The 19,342-nt window shown below is 34.9% G+C and overlaps 1 protein-coding gene across 2 annotated transcripts in view; it reads left to right on the top strand.

The window, feature by feature from the left end:
* TRAPPC8 (trafficking protein particle complex subunit 8) overlaps positions 1-18,837 on the top strand; it is an 81,972-nt gene extending 63,135 nt beyond the window's left edge. For both annotated transcript variants that reach the window (XM_060613539.3, XM_060613538.3), the window contains exons 22-29: positions 59-155; positions 1,330-1,398; positions 1,487-1,545; positions 3,740-3,913; positions 6,736-6,837; positions 11,108-11,253; positions 16,774-16,863; positions 17,795-18,837. In XM_060613539.3, coding sequence (XP_060469522.2) covers positions 59-155; positions 1,330-1,398; positions 1,487-1,545; positions 3,740-3,913; positions 6,736-6,837; positions 11,108-11,253; positions 16,774-16,863; positions 17,795-18,029 — 972 coding nt within the window. In that variant the 3' untranslated portion in view covers positions 18,030-18,837. The remainder of the gene's footprint in view (positions 1-58; positions 156-1,329; positions 1,399-1,486; positions 1,546-3,739; positions 3,914-6,735; positions 6,838-11,107; positions 11,254-16,773; positions 16,864-17,794) is intronic.
* Positions 18,838-19,342: the final 505 nt, after the last annotated feature.

Genomic DNA, 19,342 nt, shown 5'->3' with positions numbered 1-19,342 from the left:
GAATATTCTAAGTTCATGCCCCTAAATCTTAAATGACTCTTTTATTTCTTTTTGATAGAGTGAAGCAGGTGTTAAGGAATTCCATATAGTACAAGTATCGAGTAGTAGCAAACACTGGAAATTCCAGAAATCTGTAAATCTCTCTGAAAACAAAGGTTTGTGCTTTATTTTCCTTTTCATAGTAAATTTTCAAATCTTCATTGCTTGATATTTTTCAGAATAGTACTATAATATCAGAAGATTGTTGGTACCTTTTTTATAATTAAGTTTTTTAAGCATTAAGTTGTGTTTTCATTACTGCAAGTGACTGAATCAAATTACCTATCTTAATCCGTTCTTTCCCATCTTTTTATTCCCTTCCACATATTTCTATTTGCATTTTCTTTATTCAATTGGAAAATCAGTGCCTGAGTAGATGATCACTTTCAAAATTTCAAACAGTACAGAAACATATAGACTAGAATGTGGAAGGTTCTTTTTGTGTCCTTTGCCATTGGTAGGCTGTTTTTTCTGTGTATAACCATACCTCTGTAGTGACTGACTTTATACCCATATAACACTTAAAAGAATATACATACTTGTGATATATATTGACAGATTGTTTTCCAGAATATTTCTGTCAGTTATCCTGGTAGTGATATGAGAATGCCAGTGCTTTTAAGAGTGGAGGGAAGCCGACAAAATATTTGCTCTTTCTGGAGAAAAATTGTACAGTATTATTTCAGAAGCTATAAAAATGTTTAAACTCATACTTAGCCTTTCAGTAATCCTTATTTTTGGAATTTGTACAAAGGAATTAATTCAAAACATAGGAAAATCTGTATACTGAGAGCAGGGCAGTTAATTGCAAAGTTGTGTTTAATAGGGAGAAATTCAGTGTGGCTTTAATGTAAATTATAACAGACTATTTTTTAGTCACTAAAAAATAGTGGGCTCCCTGGTTGTGGGCTCCCTGGTTCCCAGGTTCGGATCTTTTAAACTTTTATCTGTAATTTGACACACACACACACACACACACACACACACACACACACAAATATAAATATAAAATGAGTATTATTTATTCACACACACACACACACACACACACACACACACACACAAGCACATGTGTGACCATGTATTTCAAGAAAATTGAATTTCATCCTTTTTATGGGCTGAGTGAAATTTGCTTTATTGAGATGAAAACAAAGATGTTTTTCATTAAACATTATTTATAGTTATGAATTATTTTCCAGTATTGTTAAGGAAGTCTGAATAATAAATTAGGTTTTACCATGTCAGAAGCTGAGAAAGATCTTTGAAATTTTTTCTTTCTTTTCTTTCTAGATGCCAAACTTGCCAGCAGGGAGAAGGGAAAATTTTGTTTTAAGGCAATACGATGTAAGGAAAAAGAAGGTAAATTCATTTTATTTTCAGACTTTCTTAATGGTATTTTATATTTCATTCCAACGATATGATTAGTTTGTTTTCCCCTGTTTTTTAGTTGCCACACAGTCCTCAGAAAAATACACCTTTGCAGATATCATCTTTGGAAATGAACAGGTATGAAAATAAGCACAATAGCATTTGATCTTCTGGATCAAAGTCACAGTTCTTGAATATCTATTTTGGCAAAACTATTGCTTTAGTAATCCTCAAAATCTTTAGTGGGTGAATATGTCAATATTGTTGGGTTTTGCTGCTTCCCTTCATGCTCTAAAACAGACCAGAAATACTATGTGGATTATGCCATTTTAGTTAGTTATTCAAAACTAACTTTCTTTTGAGGGTATCACAGGAAAAAAGTATAAACCTTGGTATTAAAGAAAGAAACCAGATTATACAAGGGAACCAATTTATTAGGGAAAGTGGTTACAGTGGAACATAAAGATGATAATTCTCTGGATTTTGGTGTATCATATGGTTCTGAGACCAAAATAACAAGCTCTTTTGTAGTTTTAAATGTATTTTCCAAAACAGTGGTATTTCAAGTTAATTATTTGTAAGAATCACTTAGAGTAGGTTTTCAAACTTTCACAACATGTGGGGCTCTTGTTAAATGCAAATTCTATTTCAGTAGGACTAGGGTGGGACCTGAGATTCTAAATTGCTATAAGCTGGAGCATCTGGTTGGCACATTTGGTAGAATATGTGACTCTTGATTTGGGGGTTGTGAATTCGTGCCCTGCATGGGGCATAGTTTACTTAATAAAAAATATGTATACTAAATTACTGTAAGCTCCTAGATGATGTTAAGGTTATTAGTCTCTTTTTTTTTTTTTTTTTTCAGACCCGCTTTTTGATCTGAGAATTTTGTAAAAATGAAAATTTTGCTTTCCCGCCTCCAAAACTTTGATTTGTTATGTCTTGGGGGGAGTTTGGGAATATGCATTTGTTTGGGAATATGCATTTTTTCCTTCCCTCCCTCCCTCCCTCCCTTCCTATTTATTTATTTTGAGAGAGACACAGAGACAGGGACAACGTGAGTCGGGGAGGGGCAGAGAGGGAGAGAGAGAGAATCCTAAGCAGGTTCCACACTGTCAGCACAGAGTCCGATGTGGGGCTAGAACTCACAAACTGTGAGATCATGACCCAAGCTGAAATCAGAGAGTTGGAAGCTTAACCCCAGGAATATGCATTTTCAACCAGCTCTGCATATAATCTGACGAGGTGATGTGGTGATTTGCTTTGAGAAATGCTGGACCAAGGGTGTAAACTTCCACGTAGGCATGCCCTGGTACTGTTAACAATGTTACTGTTTGTGTTATTGTTTCTTCTTTGTGTTTTTTGATTTGATAATTCCAGACATTCTTATGCTTTTGTATTTCTCTTATCATTGGCCTTCATCTGACTCACTCTTTGTGGCTATCTTTTGACTATTTGAAGAAGCAGTTATTTAGAAATATCTCAGAGTACCAAAAGCCCAGTAATTCCAAAACAAGTATACTTTTAGCAATGCCATGCCTCCTGAATGACTGAATTTAGGTTTCATGATTTCAGTTGTTTGTCCTTTTCACTTCTTTTTTAAATTTAAAATCCCTAGAGACATAATCAAGACCCTTAAATCGTATTAAGTGTATAATTTTTATTCTATTTATTAGCAAATAATTTTGTATAGGAGTACTGAAGAAAGTAAAAACAAAAAAGGACATTTTCCCTTTTGATGAATCTGGTTGAGTAAATAGAACTCCCCAAGCACTACAGATTAGTGAGAAAACTATGGGGACAGTTGCTTACCAGAAAATAGTTTATTCTTAAAGGGAAAATGTGTGTATTTATTAATATTTAATAATTAACTTGAAACTTAGCATCTATATAATATAGCCTATAATGAAGGGAATCCTAAGTGTAGACAGTTTACTGTGAAACATAATATCCCATTAAAGGAAATCCTGTACTTCTGATTCCATTAAGAAGTTTTTAAAAAATTCTTTTCTCATGTTCTCTTCCTTCAAGTAGAAGAGCCACATTAAGACCAATTACTCAGTTTGCATTCTGTTTCACTAGATGTTGTCTAGTATTCTAAGTATTCGAATGAGAACTATTTCTGTTATTTTAATAGCACAAAAAATATTACTTTTCAATAATTTATTTTTTATTCATTTTCTTAGAGCTACCCATCATCTTCCCTGGATACTTGACCAGAAATTTTTTAATAAGCATTTTGGTTATACAGAAATATATAGAGAAATATAAATTTTGGTAGGGTGCATTTAATTGAAAACATTTATGTAGATAAGTGATTTTCTTTTGACAGATAATCAGTTCAGCAAGTCCATGTGCAGACTTCTTTTATCGAAGCTTATCTTCTGAATTAAAGAAACCACAAGCCCAGCCGTCCGTGCATACTGAAAAACAGTCATTAGAGGATGCTGTGAGATTGATTCAGAAGTGCAGTGAGGTGGATTTGAATATTGTCGTATTATGGAAGGTATGTGTCACTAAATTATTTCAGCAAGCCTTGCTTACGGATACTTGAGCCTCAAGCTAAAGAACAGATGTAAGCTGGTATTTGCATTTTTTCTGCTTAAGTTTTTCAGTTTCAATATTAAAGTTGTTTTATAATTTTATTTAAATAGTTCTATAATGACTTTTTTACTTAAAGAATTCAAATTAGATAGCTTTCTTCTTTGTTATTGTTACTTCTAAGTGGTACTGAGAATATTAGATTTGTTAACTTCCATGAAAACAACTGTTATTATTAAATTCTTTATTATTGGCATTTTCAGAAACTGAAAATGGAAAAAAATAGCACTGTGAACCTTCAGGTACCCATTACTCAGACTCCACAGTCACTAATTTGTGGCCATTCATCTTTCATCTATTCCATTAGCCCCTCTCCTTTGTTTTCTTTTATTTTTACTTTCCTTTATTATTTGCTATAGTATTTTTTTTTAGTGACATAATATTTTACGTGTAAATGCTCTGTATTCTAGCAGATGAAGACTTTCTTTAACATCTCCAAAATATTGTTATCTCATCCAACCAAATTAACAGTACTTCTTAATTATGATCTATTTGTTGGTCTGTTTTTGTTTTTCCAGACTATTTTAAAATATTTTAATTTTTTAAAAATCATATCCAAATAAGATCCACACACGACAGAGCAAAATGAGATTGCTTAGGCATTAGTCTTCCTTAGAGTTACCTGTTATACAGAGCAGGCTTGTTTCGCACAGTGTACCCTCTGTATCTTAGAAATTTATAATTGCATATAAATTGTATGCATTACATAGAATATATGATACAATTATATATTACTTTTTAAAAAACAATTCTACAGTGAAATTAAGGATCTTGCCTAAGGATATTCACCTGCACTGTGTGGAAAGGTTTCATTTTGTGTTGTCTGATACAAGAGCTCTCTCACATAGAGGTATTTTCATAGTAGATGATCAATATATGTATTTTTAAATTGGTTCAGATATTCTAGACTATTATTTTTACTAAATCACACATTTTTAAATAAACTTTCTTGAAACTAAGCTGGCATGAGTTTTTTATTTTTTTGCATGAGTTTTAATAAAACTGCTTAAACAAATTGGTACTTTTGTTGACTATAGATGTTTATTATTTAAAAGGTCAGTTACACATTTTTAGCTTGAAATCAGATGTTCTTGGGGCTTAGAATCAAGAGGATTCTATTTTCAGGCTTAGCAGTATTTTCCTCTTAATGTAAACCAACCAGTCATTAAATATATACTATAACCGTGGCGTATGTGGCTGTCACTCCACAGATTCCTGCCGTGTAACACTTTGTAATATTACTGAGACAAGATTTTGAGTAATTTGTACTCTGTATTCATTGTTAAGTCCACAGTAACTTTGGCTGGGGGTGAAAGTGTTACCTTTTAAAAAACAGCCCGGAATAAAATCCCACTACTAGTAGTACTGCTGATCACATGAAGAAGAAAACTAAGATTGTGATGCTCCGTGGCTAGAAAATGGAATTGGAATAGAATGAAGAATGGGATATGAAGTTGGTAGTGGCTCGTATTTGTGTTTATCACATACTCATTTGAGAAAGTGGTAGAGTTCCTTTAGTGAGGTCTCTAGATAATGCAGAAATGACACACTGAATGAAATGAAATTTGAAAAGTCATTTAAGCTGTGGAGGAGGAAACACAGGATGCCTAGGACTCTTTTAATAAAATATAATTCAGGAGAAAAACCGAGCTCAGACAACATCTTTGTGAAAAATAATTGGAAAAGAGGCACAGAACAACTCAGCAGTTTTAACCAAGTATAAATGTTTGTTTTAAAAAGCGAAGCCTTTGTGCAGAAAGGAGAATGTTATTTATAGAATTAGACATGGCTAGGGGTGATTTTTGTTCGATCCCATGAGACCATTGGAAAAAACGTGACATGTCTCAGAACCTTGTATTCAACCTCTCAAAGGTCCACCCCGTCAGGTGTTTAAGTCCAGCATTTTGGGTTATGTATTGGTTCACACGAGCAGGTCCTGGGCTGTCCAATGCCTTAGTGCACTACTCCCAAGTTGGTCTGCAGATGACATGCTGTCACTGGTCATGATAAAATGAGTACAAAAATTGAACATAAACATTTAGAAACTTCTATAGCATTTTGGCTGAGAAATCTTGTGTCTGTTGAATCTAATAGTAAAAAAATTGGGCTTGTTAAAAAATTTTTAAACCTTTGTATTTGCATAATGTGGCAATAACAGCGTATCAGAGCCATTTACGTATTATATTTTCTCTGGGACAGAAGCGGTTCAAGAGGGAGATGAGTTATATGCTGGAACCAGTGTTTTGATATAGATGAAATTGGCCTTTGTTTTTTTTTTAAAGTATATGTACTTATGTTTAAGATATCTCCAAGGGTGTGACATTTCCACTTATAAGATTTATGATTGTTTTCACGATTATGTTCTTCTAGGTGATAAACCCTGTGGCATTTCAGAAGCATGTACGTTTTGCCTGTATTTTGGTAGTTCAATCACAAAAAGACTTGTGTTATAGCACTAGTTTCTTAAGAGCTCTAGAGAAAACTGAAGAAAGATTTTAAGATGTATCCTTCAAATATCCAGGCCCAACTGTATTATACTGAGGCAAACAGATTTTGACAGATTCTTTATTGATTGAATGAGTAAATAAAAGTAGAAATGCTGACATAGCCATCGTGTTGATAATTGATAAACAGCCATGATATTTCTACCTTCCATCAAATAATTGCATTCATTACTTTTGAGGTATTGCCAAGCAAGGTAACGTTTTTGTGCTTTGTATGTCTTAGGCTTATGTAGTGGAAGATAGTAAGCAACTAATTTTGGAAGGTCAGCATCATGTTATTCTTCGCACTATAGGAAAAGAAGCGTTTTCATGTCCTCAGAAACAGGTAATAGTAATGTTTGCTTTGGGTCTTCTTGTGAACTTGGGGTTTTTTGTTTGGTTGGTTTTTGGGTTTTTAAAGGGATCTGCTGGTATATGCAGGCTTTTATATTGAGATTTGAGTGGGGGGTTGGTGGCAGACGACTAATTAGAATGAGAAATGAACATAAATAAAATTCATTAGCATCTTGTAAGAGTATTAGATACACTTGTGATCTTGAGGTTTCCTAATATTCTGTATTGAATCTAGAATTCATAGTTACAAAAAGAATTGATTTGCTTGAGAGGAAGGGAAACATGCCCTTGCCACTGCAGAACTCCAGAGGAGGCATATCGTGAAATGTAAAGATGGCCCCTGGAGTTGTGCAGCAGCTGGGAATAGTATTTAATATGTTTTCTCATTTCTCATAAAATACTATTTCATCTTACCAAAAAGTTCTCGTATATATGAACAAAATTTCCAGTAATTTGAACCATGACCTTGTATTGCATTTCTAAATAATGAATCTTAATTTCAAGCTTTCTTACATTATTTTTGAAAACTTATTTTGAAATAATTTTCAAACTTGCAGAAAAGCTGCAAGAATTGTGTAAAGAGTGACTCTCTTACACCTTTTACCAAGGTTCACCAGTGGTTAGCATTTTACTTTCTTTGTTTTATCATTCTTCCTCTGTTTATGTACACATTGATTTTTTTCTTAATTATTCTTAAGTAATTACTCTCAAGTAAATTTGCAGACATCCTTCTCCTCTGCCCCTATTTACTTCATTGAGTATTGCAATGAATAAGAATAATCTCTTAAATAGGGGTGCCTGGGTGACTTGGTCAGTTAAGTGTCCGACTTCAGCTCCGGTCATGATCTCACGGATCGGATGGTGGGTTTGAGCCCCGCATCAGGCTCTGTGCCGACAGCTCAGAGCCTGGAGCCTGCTTCGGATTCTGTGTCTCCTTCTCTCTCTGCCCTCCCCTGCTTGCACTCTGTCTCTCTCTGTCTCTCAAAAATAAACATTTAAAAAAAAAAAATCCTCTCCCAAATCATAAAAAAAAAAAAGAATAATCTCTCAAATAATCACAAAAACTATTATTAAATTCACGAAGTTTCACATTGATGCAGTACTCCTGTATAGTCCATATTCAAATGCCATCAGAGTTCTCCATTTTATCCTTGTAACAGTTTGTGTTTTCTTACCAGGATCCAGTCCAAGATCATACATTGCATTTACTTGTCCTGTTTCTCTAGTCTCCTTTAATTTGGGACAGTTTCTGAGCCTTCATTTGTCCTGTGTCATATGATATCTTTGAAGAGCATGGGCAAGTTATTTTAATGTAAAATAATACCTCTTTGGTTTTTTCTTGTTTCCTCAGGACTAGATTAAGGTTATACATTTTTGGCAGGGATACTACAGAAGTGATGTTATGTCCCTGCCAGTGAATTACATCAGAAAGCTCTTGATATTAATTTGTTTCATTATCAGTGATGGGTCACACTGATAAGGTCCACCTTATTTCTCTACAGTAAAGTTACTGTTGTTTCTAATAAGTAATTTGTGGAGAAATAATTTGGGCCTATGTAAATGTCTGATTTCTTGTTAAACCTAGTTCCACTAGTTTTAGCATTCACTGGTTGTTCTACAACTTGAATCAGTTTTTACTTTGATGATTACTAATGGTAATATTCCATTAGGTTTAATGAAGATATCAAATTTAACCCTGGATCTATTTCTTAATATAAGAAAATTGTTTTTTCCCCTTTGAAGTCCCAAGTTTTGGTTGTCTATGTTACAAACTTTTGATAATTTAGAATATCTCAAACATAGGCAGAATAAGTATTTAGAAAAGGAAGAAGTGATTAAAAAAAATTTTTTTTAATGTTTGTTTATTTTTGACAGAGAGAGAGACAGAGCATGAGTGGGGGAGGGGCAGAGAGAGAGGGAGACACAAATCTAAAGCAGGCTCCAGGCTCTGAGCTGTCAGCACAGAGCCCGACGCGGGGCTTGAACTCACAGACCGTGAGATCATGACCTGAGCTGAAGTCAGATGCTCAACTGACTGAGCTACCCAGGTACCCCAGAAATGATTTATATAAAATATATTTGTATTCTTGGGGCACCTGGGTGGTTCAGTCAGTTAAACATCAGACTTTGTCTCAGGTCATGATCTCTCAGTTCCTGAGTTTGAGCCCCACATCAGACTCTGTGCTGTTAATGCAGAGCCCATTTCAGATCCTCTGTCCCCCTCTCTTTCTGCCCCTCCCCTGCTCTCTCTCTCTCTCTCTCTCTCTCTCTCTCAAAAATAAATAAACATTTAAAAAAAAAGTGATATTTTCATTTTACGTACCATGAATAGCATATCCTTTTTATTTCTCTGTATTTCACTTTTGAAATATTTTATATTCTCTTTATATGGTTAACTGAACTTGGGACATAAAGCGGTTTCATCATACTGTGAATGATAGATTTGGAGCCCCAAAACTTTCAGATTGATGATCTAGTATAAATTACTTGCATAACTTAATGAACTTTAGCTTACTACTCACTTGTAAAACCAGGATGATAATTCTTTACATCTTGTCTGTCTTGTGGTAGAAATGTCATAAGGTAGAATCAAATCCTTATTACCAAACTGCTGCACAAATATTTAGTGCTGATTGTGAAAATACTTTTTGCTACTCTAAAGCTGCGAGAGGGGGAAACTCTTTTAAGTATTCTCTTAGTAAATTAGCTTGGGCCTTTGGTATCCTTTTCATGGCTGTTGTTCATGTATTTTCCTCCTAATAAGTGGCATATAGAAATTTATTTAGTATAACTTAGAAGTCTCAAATAATAGCTTATTTTTTGATGATTGGAATATATTAAAAAATACATTTTTTGAACTTTCAATTGAAGTGTAAGATAAATACAGAACAGTTGAATAGCTCATTGAATTTCACAAATTGAATACTCCAGTATAACCAGGACCCAGATAAAGAAATAGAACATAACCAGCACCCCAGAAATTCTGCTTCCGTTCTCTTCTTTCTTCCAGCGTAAACCTCTAGTCACTTTTCTCTGACTTATAAATCAAAAGCAAATTTAGGTCTTACTTTTACAGCTATATAGATCAGGGATCAGCAAACTTTTTCTAAGAATAAGCAGATGGTAGGTAATATTTTAGGCTTTACTGGCCAGAAGGTCTTTGTCTTAATTACTCATCTCTGTTGGTGAAGTCCAGAAGTAACCGTATGACAGTATGTAAACAAATGGATATGGCTATGGGTCAATAAAACTTACTTTCCAAAAAACAAACAAACAAACAAACAAAAAACCCAGGAGGCAGGCTGAATTTGGTCCATGGGCTGTAGTTTGCCAATCCCTGGTGTAGATCAATGTCCAGCTAGGCTAGCAAGAAATTAAAAATCAAAATTTTCCTGGATGGTAAAGGGAAATGGAGAAAAAATGGCTAAGAAAAAAATACCACTAGAAAGGGGACAATACTCTCTGTTTTCATTTAGATGATAATGATAATGAAATGTTTACAGTATGCCTGACATTGGCTATATTGAGACTTTTACATGTGTGTTAACCTTCAGTTAATACAGATGAAGGATTACAATCTATAAAACACAGCAGTCTATTTTCAAAATGAAATTTTAAGGCAACTTTAGTTTTTTATTAAAACAGATGCTATACAATTGAATGTCTGTAGCTTAAGTACTAAGTAATAAGGAATTTTACTAGATGAGACCCACAACAGATTTTGAAATTATTATGAGACTTTTTTATAAATGAGGAAATTAAGTCTTAAGACATTAAATGCCTTATCCAAGATCACAGAGCTAATATGTGAAGTTGTTGGAATTCAAGTCTAACTCCACATAATAAATAAGGAATGAATAAATGATTCTGATCCTAGATTCTTTTTTTTTTTTTTTTAAGTTTATTTATTTATTTTGAGAGAGAAAGGGAGAGAGCATGAGCAGGGGAGGGACAGAATCCCAGGCAGGCTCCACACTGTCCGTGCAGAGCCTGACATGGGGCTCCAACTCACAAACTGCGAGATCATGACCTGAGCTGAGATCAAGAATCACACACTTAACCAGACTGAGCCACCCAGGCGCCCCTGAGTCTAAATTCTTTATCCTAGATTATATCGCAGATGATTCTATTGGTTTAAATAACAGCAGAAAGTATTGTTCATGCTTTCCGTTATCTCAGCTGTTTTTCACTACTTTTGTTTATGCTATATTTTAACAAGACAGTGTTTTTATTGTCATATGTATATTTTTTTCTTTTCTCAGGAACCACCAGAAATGGAACTATTAAAATTTTTCAGGCCAGAAAACACTACAGTTCCTTTAAGACCGTCAGTAGAGCAGCTTTCTAATCTCATTAAAACGAGTCTTCACTATCCAGAATCATTTAATCATCCATTTCATCAAAAAAGGTCTGAGGCTTATTTTTGTTAAAATTTTTCTACATGCGCACACCCACGCAGAGACTCTTATTTATTTAAACTATAGCATTAACCCAAATATTGATGAAGAAATTTAGAATAATATTGAGTATCTGTAAAGTGCTCTTAAATATTTTACCCTTTACTCTGATTACTGTATGTTACACCTGTGGTTAGAGATGGCTATTTGCCTTAGACACCTCAATTGCCAAAAGTTTCTGGTGGGCAAGTTTATCACTAAGTCAAAAACAAGGAAAAAATATGTTATTTGTTTTTGTGTTGGACACAAATTAATTGTAAGAAATGACTATAGTATAGACTCATCAAACAGTTCAAGTTTTAATAGCATCATTTACTTAAGATTTACTAAGTGCCAAACTTCTTGGGGAATGATGTTCAGTTCAGTTGAACGATGAAGTTCAAACTGTGTGGGTCTACTTATACATGATCTTTTTTATTGTAAATGTGTTTTCTCTTAAGGGTTTTCTTAATATTTTCTTTTCTTCAGCTTCTTTTATTATAAGAATATAGTATATAATTCATATACCATACAAAATATGCATTAATAGACAGTTTATGTTATTGGTAAGGCTTTGGGTCAACAGTAGGCTATTAGTAGTTAAGTGTTAAGGTAGTCAGAAGGTGTATATGATTTCCGATTGTGTGGGCGTTGGTACCCCTAACCCCTGTATTGTTCAAGGGGCATCTGTATTTGCAATTTTGGTAAGTAGGTTGATTATATAAACTTAAGGTTCTGTAAATAAAAAGTCCTAAATCAGATGACACTTCAAAAAGTTGCTGGTTTGCAGGTATAAAAACATGGAGAGAAGTCTATTAGAATCAGTCTATAAGTGAAAATTGAAGGTATGAATTTTGGTGAAGTCACCCTGGGTAGGGTGGGGATGAGGTGGGATAGAACAAAAAGAGAACAGTGACCTACAGAACAGTGACATCTGAGAGAAAAGCTAAGGAAAAAGAAATCCGTGAAAAAGACTGGTTGAGAAGTAATTAGGAAGAAAAGATCAATGAGAAAGTGATATCTCAAAAGTTCAGTGAGAGAGAAATGGGTTAACTGTTTAAAATGCTGCAAAAATGTCAAATAGCAAAAGGATGAAAAGGTTACTTATTGGATCTGACAATGAGTGACTACAGTCATTTCCTCCCAACCCCCCACAAAATTAACACCCAAATAACCAAACTACCTGTATTCAGGAAATAAAATATTGCTAGCATCACAGAAGCCCGCTGGTACTCCCTCACAGTCACTACCCTGCCCCCCCCCCCCCATATTGGTAGTCATTTCTTTGCTGCTTTTTATAATTTTCCCAACTAAGTTTATATGCATCTCTAATTTTGATTTTCATGGGGCATTTTTTGAACTTTATTATATAAGTGGAATTATACAGAGTATCTTCTTTTTATGTCCAGCTGCTTTCATTTAATATTATGTTAGTAATTGTCAGCCACTGCATGAAGCTATAACATTTTCATTGCCATATGAATATGTTTGAATGCACTGGAATAATTTACTCTCTTGATGGACTTTGGGATTATTTTCATATTTGAGCTATTTTGAATTCTGCTGTGAATAATCTTGTGTGTAATCTCTTGGTTTATGTGAACTTGCCCAGCCCCCCTTATTTTTGCATGCTTATCTAGGAATTTTTCCAAATAGTTTGACCATCTTGTACAACTCACCAGCAGTTCCCTTTGCTTCATATCTTTACCACCACTGTTGTCAGATTTTTAAAAATTTTAACCATTTAAATTATTGCCCAGGTCTTAATGTTGCTCTAATATGCAGCTGTAGTTGAGGGGGAAGATGGTATGTTTTATCCCTATCAAGTCTGTCATGACTTCATGTACTTTCATGGGAAATTTGGATTCCCTGATGTTTCTTTTTTTTTTTTTTTTTTTTTTTTTAATGTTTATTTACTTATTTTTGAGAGAGTGGAGGAGGGACAAAAAGGGAGAGGGAGAGAGGGAGAGAATCCCAAGCAGGCTCCACGCTGTCAGTGCAAAGCCTGATGCAGGGCCTGAACTCATGAACTGTGAGATCATGACCTGAGTCAAAACCAAGAGTCAGACACTTAATGACTGAGCCACCCAGGGCCACCCCCCACCCCACCCCGATGTTTCATTGTAACCCATTGTTCTACTTTATCAGACCTATCCTGCTTCATATCTTAGATTCCATGGTGTTTCTTTTTAACCGTAGCAGTTAAAACCTTGGCTGTACTTTAGAGGTAAGGATATTTAGGAATTGTCCACATGATTCAATTGGAGTTAAAAAGCATCACAGAATCTGGGAATCTAGCATGGAATTATGTGAAGCAGGGCAGGTTTGATCAAACTAGAGTAGAGTGGTGGGTTAAAAATAAAACATCACAGAATTAAAACTGTACACAAAGTATGTGAAAACAAGGCAGGCTAGATAAGGATGAAATGTGGCAGTTTTTTCCAGCCCTTGCTGCCCATTAGAATTACCTGGGGAATTTTTAAAGATTCCAGTGCCAGTTAAATCAGAATCTCTTGGGAGTAGGACGTAGGCATCTGTATAATTTAAATGTCCTCAGATGATACCAGCATGCACCTGTATCCATCACTGTTGCCACAGAAATGCTTCACAACAAACCACTCCAGAATTTAGTTGCTTATAAGGCATTCTTATACTCATGGATCCGCAGATCAGCTTACCGTTTGGCTGCAGCTCACCTTCAAGCTGTGGTTGGTTGGGTTCATGTCTGTACCACGTATATTTTGGGCTCAGTGCAATGGGCAGCAGCTACTTGGATATGTTCTTCTAATGGCATATCTCTGGAGTACAAAGGTGAGTTATACTGAGATAGCACACTTAAGGCTTTTGTTTGCGTCAAAGACATTAATATTCCATTGGCCAATTAGCCTCACCTTCACATCAACAAGAATGACTCCTAGTCCCACAGTGGGAAGTAAATAATGGCTAGGGGAGTAAATAATGAAGTGAGGGGAGTAAATAATGGCTAAACAGTAATTATAGTTACACCGCAGCCACCAAGATGGAGAAGCACTGATGTAGAGGGCCAGAGTGGTTGGTCATCCTTACAAAACTAAGAATAGAAGTGTACTTGAGTGAGAGAGCTGGAGAAATGGGAGATGGTTGTCAGAGAGTGGAGTGACAGTATTATTTCAGAGGTAGCTATTTTAGGTGACTAAAAAAAAATTACAATATGGTTAAGGAAGGTAGATGGATGAGTTTTGAATAGTACTGATGGTTATGAGGTGGTAAGAATTTGGGAAGGTGTCGAATGAGTTATCTACTTAGTAAAGTTGTCAGGATTGAAAAGAAGAAAGCAAATTCCTGCTGAAGCTTTTAACTGAAGCCAGTAGATGATCTGGAAGAGAAGCCTTCGGGCAGTGTCTCTCACGTAGGTGGTATGCCTCTGCTTCCCAGACGAGTAAGATGAATGGGAGGTGGGAGGTCAAGCAGATGGTTCCCTCATCTTTACCTCAGATATTTCAAAATACTCATCCTTTCTCCCTCCCCCAAAGAATCTGCTGTACTGAGTTACTATTTTTGGTTTTAGTATTTTAGTATGAGGACATAAAAAAAGATTAAAAACCATGGAGTAATATGACCAAAAAATGGATGTTTTGACAGAAGGGGTAGGAGGAAGAAATCATCAAGAAGTGGCATTGAGAACTACATTAATGATACATTCTGACCCAAGATATGGAAGCTGTTGGAAGAAACACAGCATCTAATGTTGAGAGGACTGTAGAGGAAGCCGTGTATTCAGCCAAATTTCAGTTAAAGCAAGATATAGAAACATAGAGATTAAGGGTCTAGGGGAGTGTTCTTAATGTAACAGAAATGTGGGAGGGAATGCGACAGCAGGAGGTTTGGTTATGGCAGTAGCACACGGATCATACAGGAACAAGTATATGAGGAAGAATATTTGACCAGAGATAACAGAGGTGAAACACTGGGTTTAGCTGCCATAGTTTTCAAAATAAGAAGTCACATTAGACATTGTTTATGGAGCTTTTGAGCATTATTCTCAGCACTTAGCATATTTGATCTCACCTAATCATCATAACAAACCCAAGAGGTAGGTACAATTATTGTTCCTAGTTTGCAGTTGAGAAAACTGAGTACAGAATTATTGAGTAGATATTTGAACCTTAGTCAAACTGTAGTATGCTTTTATTAATGCTAAATTTGGTGGTGGGGGGATAGTTGTCAGCAGTTTGGTCTCTAGGGACTGTTTGTGCCTCATCAGATTAGCATTTTTCAAAGACTATTAGTATAAAGTGTTTTTTTTTTTTTAATTAATTAATTTTGAGAGAAAGGGAGCAGGGAGAGGGGCAGAGAGAGAGAGGAGAGAGAGAATTCGAAGCAGGCTCTGCATGAGAGAGACCATGAGATCATGACTTGAGCCGAACTCAAGAGTTGGACACTTGGGGCGCCTGGGTGGCTCAGTCAGTTGAGTGCCGACTTCAACTCAGGTCATGATCTCACAGCTCATGAGTTCGAGCCCCGCGTCAGGCTCCGTGCTGACAGCTCGGAGCCTGGAGCCTGCTTCGGATTCTGTGCCTCCGTCTCTCTCTGCCCCAACCCCAGCCCACTTGCATTCTGCATTTGTCTCTCTAAAAAACAAATAAACATTAAAAAAAAAAAAAAAAGAGTTGGACACTTAACCAACTGAGCCACCCAGGCACACCTAGTTTTTACTATCTCTTTATTCTTTGTGTTTATAGAATAAAATATTAATACTAGTATGTAAGCAGGCTTCATTTGTGCCCAGGTTATGTCCATTTATTATATTCTTGATTTGAACATAACACCAGTCTATTCATATATCCTCTTCTGTCACTGCCTGTCCTTTCTGTGCTTAGTAATACTTTAGTAATTTATTAATTCTAAAGTGATAGGAGAAACTAGGTTACCTGAGAAAATGTGTCCACTTAAAAAGGCTTTCCTCATAATTTGTTCTATAGAAAGAATTTTCATATTCTCTGTAACACAATGGCTTTTATGCAAATTTGGTAGAAAAGCAAATGTCAGTCTAGTCCAAGTTCCCAAAATAACTTTCAAGAAACGTAAAGAGAACAGGATTAGTTGTTGGCATTTTCATGATTTATTTTTTTCTTCATTGATCTGAGTTTTACTTTTGTTTTTCATTTTGAGAAATAACCACTTAGAAACACTTGGGTGTTTTTTTTTGTTGTTGTTGTTGTTGTGGTTTTTTTTTGTTTTGTTTTTTTTTTTTAGTAGTAGCTATAATAAATGGAAATAAGATGGTTTTGTGGATGTATATATTCTGGGATTTAGTATGCAAGTATTGTAGTAACAGGTTTTTCTTATTTACACAAATAATTTGTCTTGAGTGATTTTGGAACTCAGTTTTTTTCCCTACTTGAATCTAATTAGTTTTAAGGAGACTGTTAGGTATTCTTAAGTGTTATTTTCAAGATAGCTGATTTAAAAAAGAAAATACACAGCTTAACCTTTTCATTTTTCTTCCACAGCCTTTGTTTAGTACCAGTCACCCTTTTACTTTCCAATTGTTCTAAGGCTGATGTTGATGTAATAGTTGATCTTCGGCATAAAACAACAAGGTAAAGATGTATTTAGTGCAAGATTGTTTTGTGGCTTAAGATTGATTTGAGAACAATTTATGGATATAATTACCTAATGTGGATAGAGAAAGTTTATTCAGGCGTGCCCTGGGTGTTTGGTTTTACAGAAATGTTACAGAAGACTTACAGAGGGTTGTCTCAGCATTACAATAGTGATAAAATAACAAGCAGTTTCCAAAAGCAGCAAATTGTTTTGATTGGAGACAGAATTTTTCAGAAAAGTTTGTTGGTGATAAAAAACTCTAAAATTGAATATCAGCAAGTTTGTGATAGAAGTTTTTTTAAGGTTTTTTTTTTGTGCGTGTATGATTGTAAAATAATACCCCAAAAATACAGGTACATACTTCCATATCTGATACCTCAAGGCTAGATGCTTTTTGGAATTCAGAAATTTTTGGATTTTTGGAAAAGTAATATGAAACGTGAATGGATTACTACTGTATAAACTAACTCCAAATAGGATCTGGGGCAGCTGTATGGAATCCAGACACGTCCTATGTATGATTATGTGTGTCATAAATTGATGCCTTATTGGTAGATACTGGGTTCCATTTTTCAGCATTATAAATGGTTTCAGTATTATAAGCATTCCTGTATATGAATTTTTTTTAGGTACAGATAACCAATTGGTTAAAAGCTGAGGTTTGAAATCAGGTTCCATTATTTCCCACCTGCTGTTGTGAGCATTAAATGCAATAATGCTTGTGCCTACAACATAGTAACTATTAATAAATGTTGACTATTAGAGCAATAGTAATACTAGCTGTTGTCATTGTTGTTATTAAGAAACAGTTGGCTTCATGAAAAAGTTTCTAGAAGTAGAATTGCTAGATGAAAGGGATGTGTTACTGAGACTTGGGGAAAATTTTTATAAAACCCTTCAACTTACCATTTTCCTTCTCCCACATAGTCCAGAAGCATTGGAAATCCATGGATCATTTACATGGCTTGGACAAACACAATATAAACTTCAGCTTAAAAGCCAGGAGATTCACAGTTTGCAGCTGAAGGCATGCTTTGTCCATACAGGTGTTTATAACCTTGGAACACCTAGGGTATTTGCCAAGTTATCGGACCAAGTTACAGTGTTTGAAACGAGTCAGCAGAACTCCATGCCTGCCCTGATCATCATCAATAATGTGTGATGACTTGCAAATTTGTACTGAAATCCACAAGAATCAATTTTATTTTACTGAATGGGTTTTAACAGCAGTATTTGTTATACCTAACTTGTTATGGAGGTTGGTGTCGGGTCACTGCAAAATACTTACGACTTGTCAATCTGTTGATGATGCAAAGCACGTTGGACTGAGAATACTCATATTCTTTTTTTGTATTTCTTTAAACCCTGGTAATAATTTACATGCTCATAATACGGAATTTCAACATAGCCACGCACCTTATTAAGCCCTGTCTTAAAAACCAGTGTCTAAGTCTGCTGTTACAACATATTGATGGTATATGAATATTACCAGATGATTTTGAGGAAGGAAAGGCCTTGTTGGTGATACTCCTGTTAAGCCATTAGTCTATAAATTCCAGCTTTACTGTGAAGTTCTATAGAGTGTTAAATACGGATTTTCCTGTCTTGCTTCACACAATTCTCTAAAATACATTTTGAACTTTGGTTATAGAGTCTTCATACTTCAGTATCTGGTGGTTCCTATGGCTTATACATAACTTTGTAAAAAGAAAAAAATTTTTTCTGATGCTTTGAATATAGTTTTGAAAGGAGTTTGACTTTTTTTTCCTCATTCATCTCAGTATAGGGTGCACTATTTCACAATATGAGATTTTTTGTCATTTAAATTATCATATTCTTTATTATGTAACTTTAACATTTGAGTTGATCTGTTTAAAATATGAATCTCAAGTTAATTAAAAATAAGCTTTTCAAAAATGTATTATATTTATAACAAATGTAAATAGAATAAAGACATGCTATTCACTGTATAGATTTATTAGATGCCTTTTTTTAATTCTGAGGACATAATATATTCTTTATTTAAAATGAATGCTAACCATATTAATTATAGCAGGAGAAACTAGTTTCCTGAGAAAGCCTTGTTTCCAAACATGAAGTACAAGGCTTTGTTCCAGTAGTCCTTGGTGGCCATGTTTACATGAGCAAACAAATTTTGTCTTTAAATATGTCATGTCTGACACCCAGTTACAAATTTGGAGAATTCTTTAATATCCTGGGAGAAAGGAAGATCATGCCTACTGAACTATTGAAAATAACCACATTGCAGACTCTGATGCTGGGTATGGTAGACGAGGTGATTAGCCTTCCTGCTGAAGAAAAGTAGACTCTAGACAAAAGAGAAGAAAACCTCTTACAAAAAACAAAGTGTTAACAGTATAGTCAGTTATTAGTGGACCAAAATCTAGAAGAAAGTCTAGAGGGGAGAGACCAACATTTGAGGCTACTTTGCCTTGGGAGTGTTTATCTACTTAG

Source organism: Panthera onca, chromosome D3, assembly GCF_046562875.1.
Source record: "Panthera onca isolate mPanOnc1 chromosome D3, mPanOnc1 haplotype 2, whole genome shotgun sequence".
Lineage (NCBI taxonomy): Eukaryota > Metazoa > Chordata > Mammalia > Carnivora > Felidae > Panthera > Panthera onca.
Note: the sequence above shows the minus strand (reverse complement) of the source record. Positions and strands in the feature narration are given on the sequence as shown.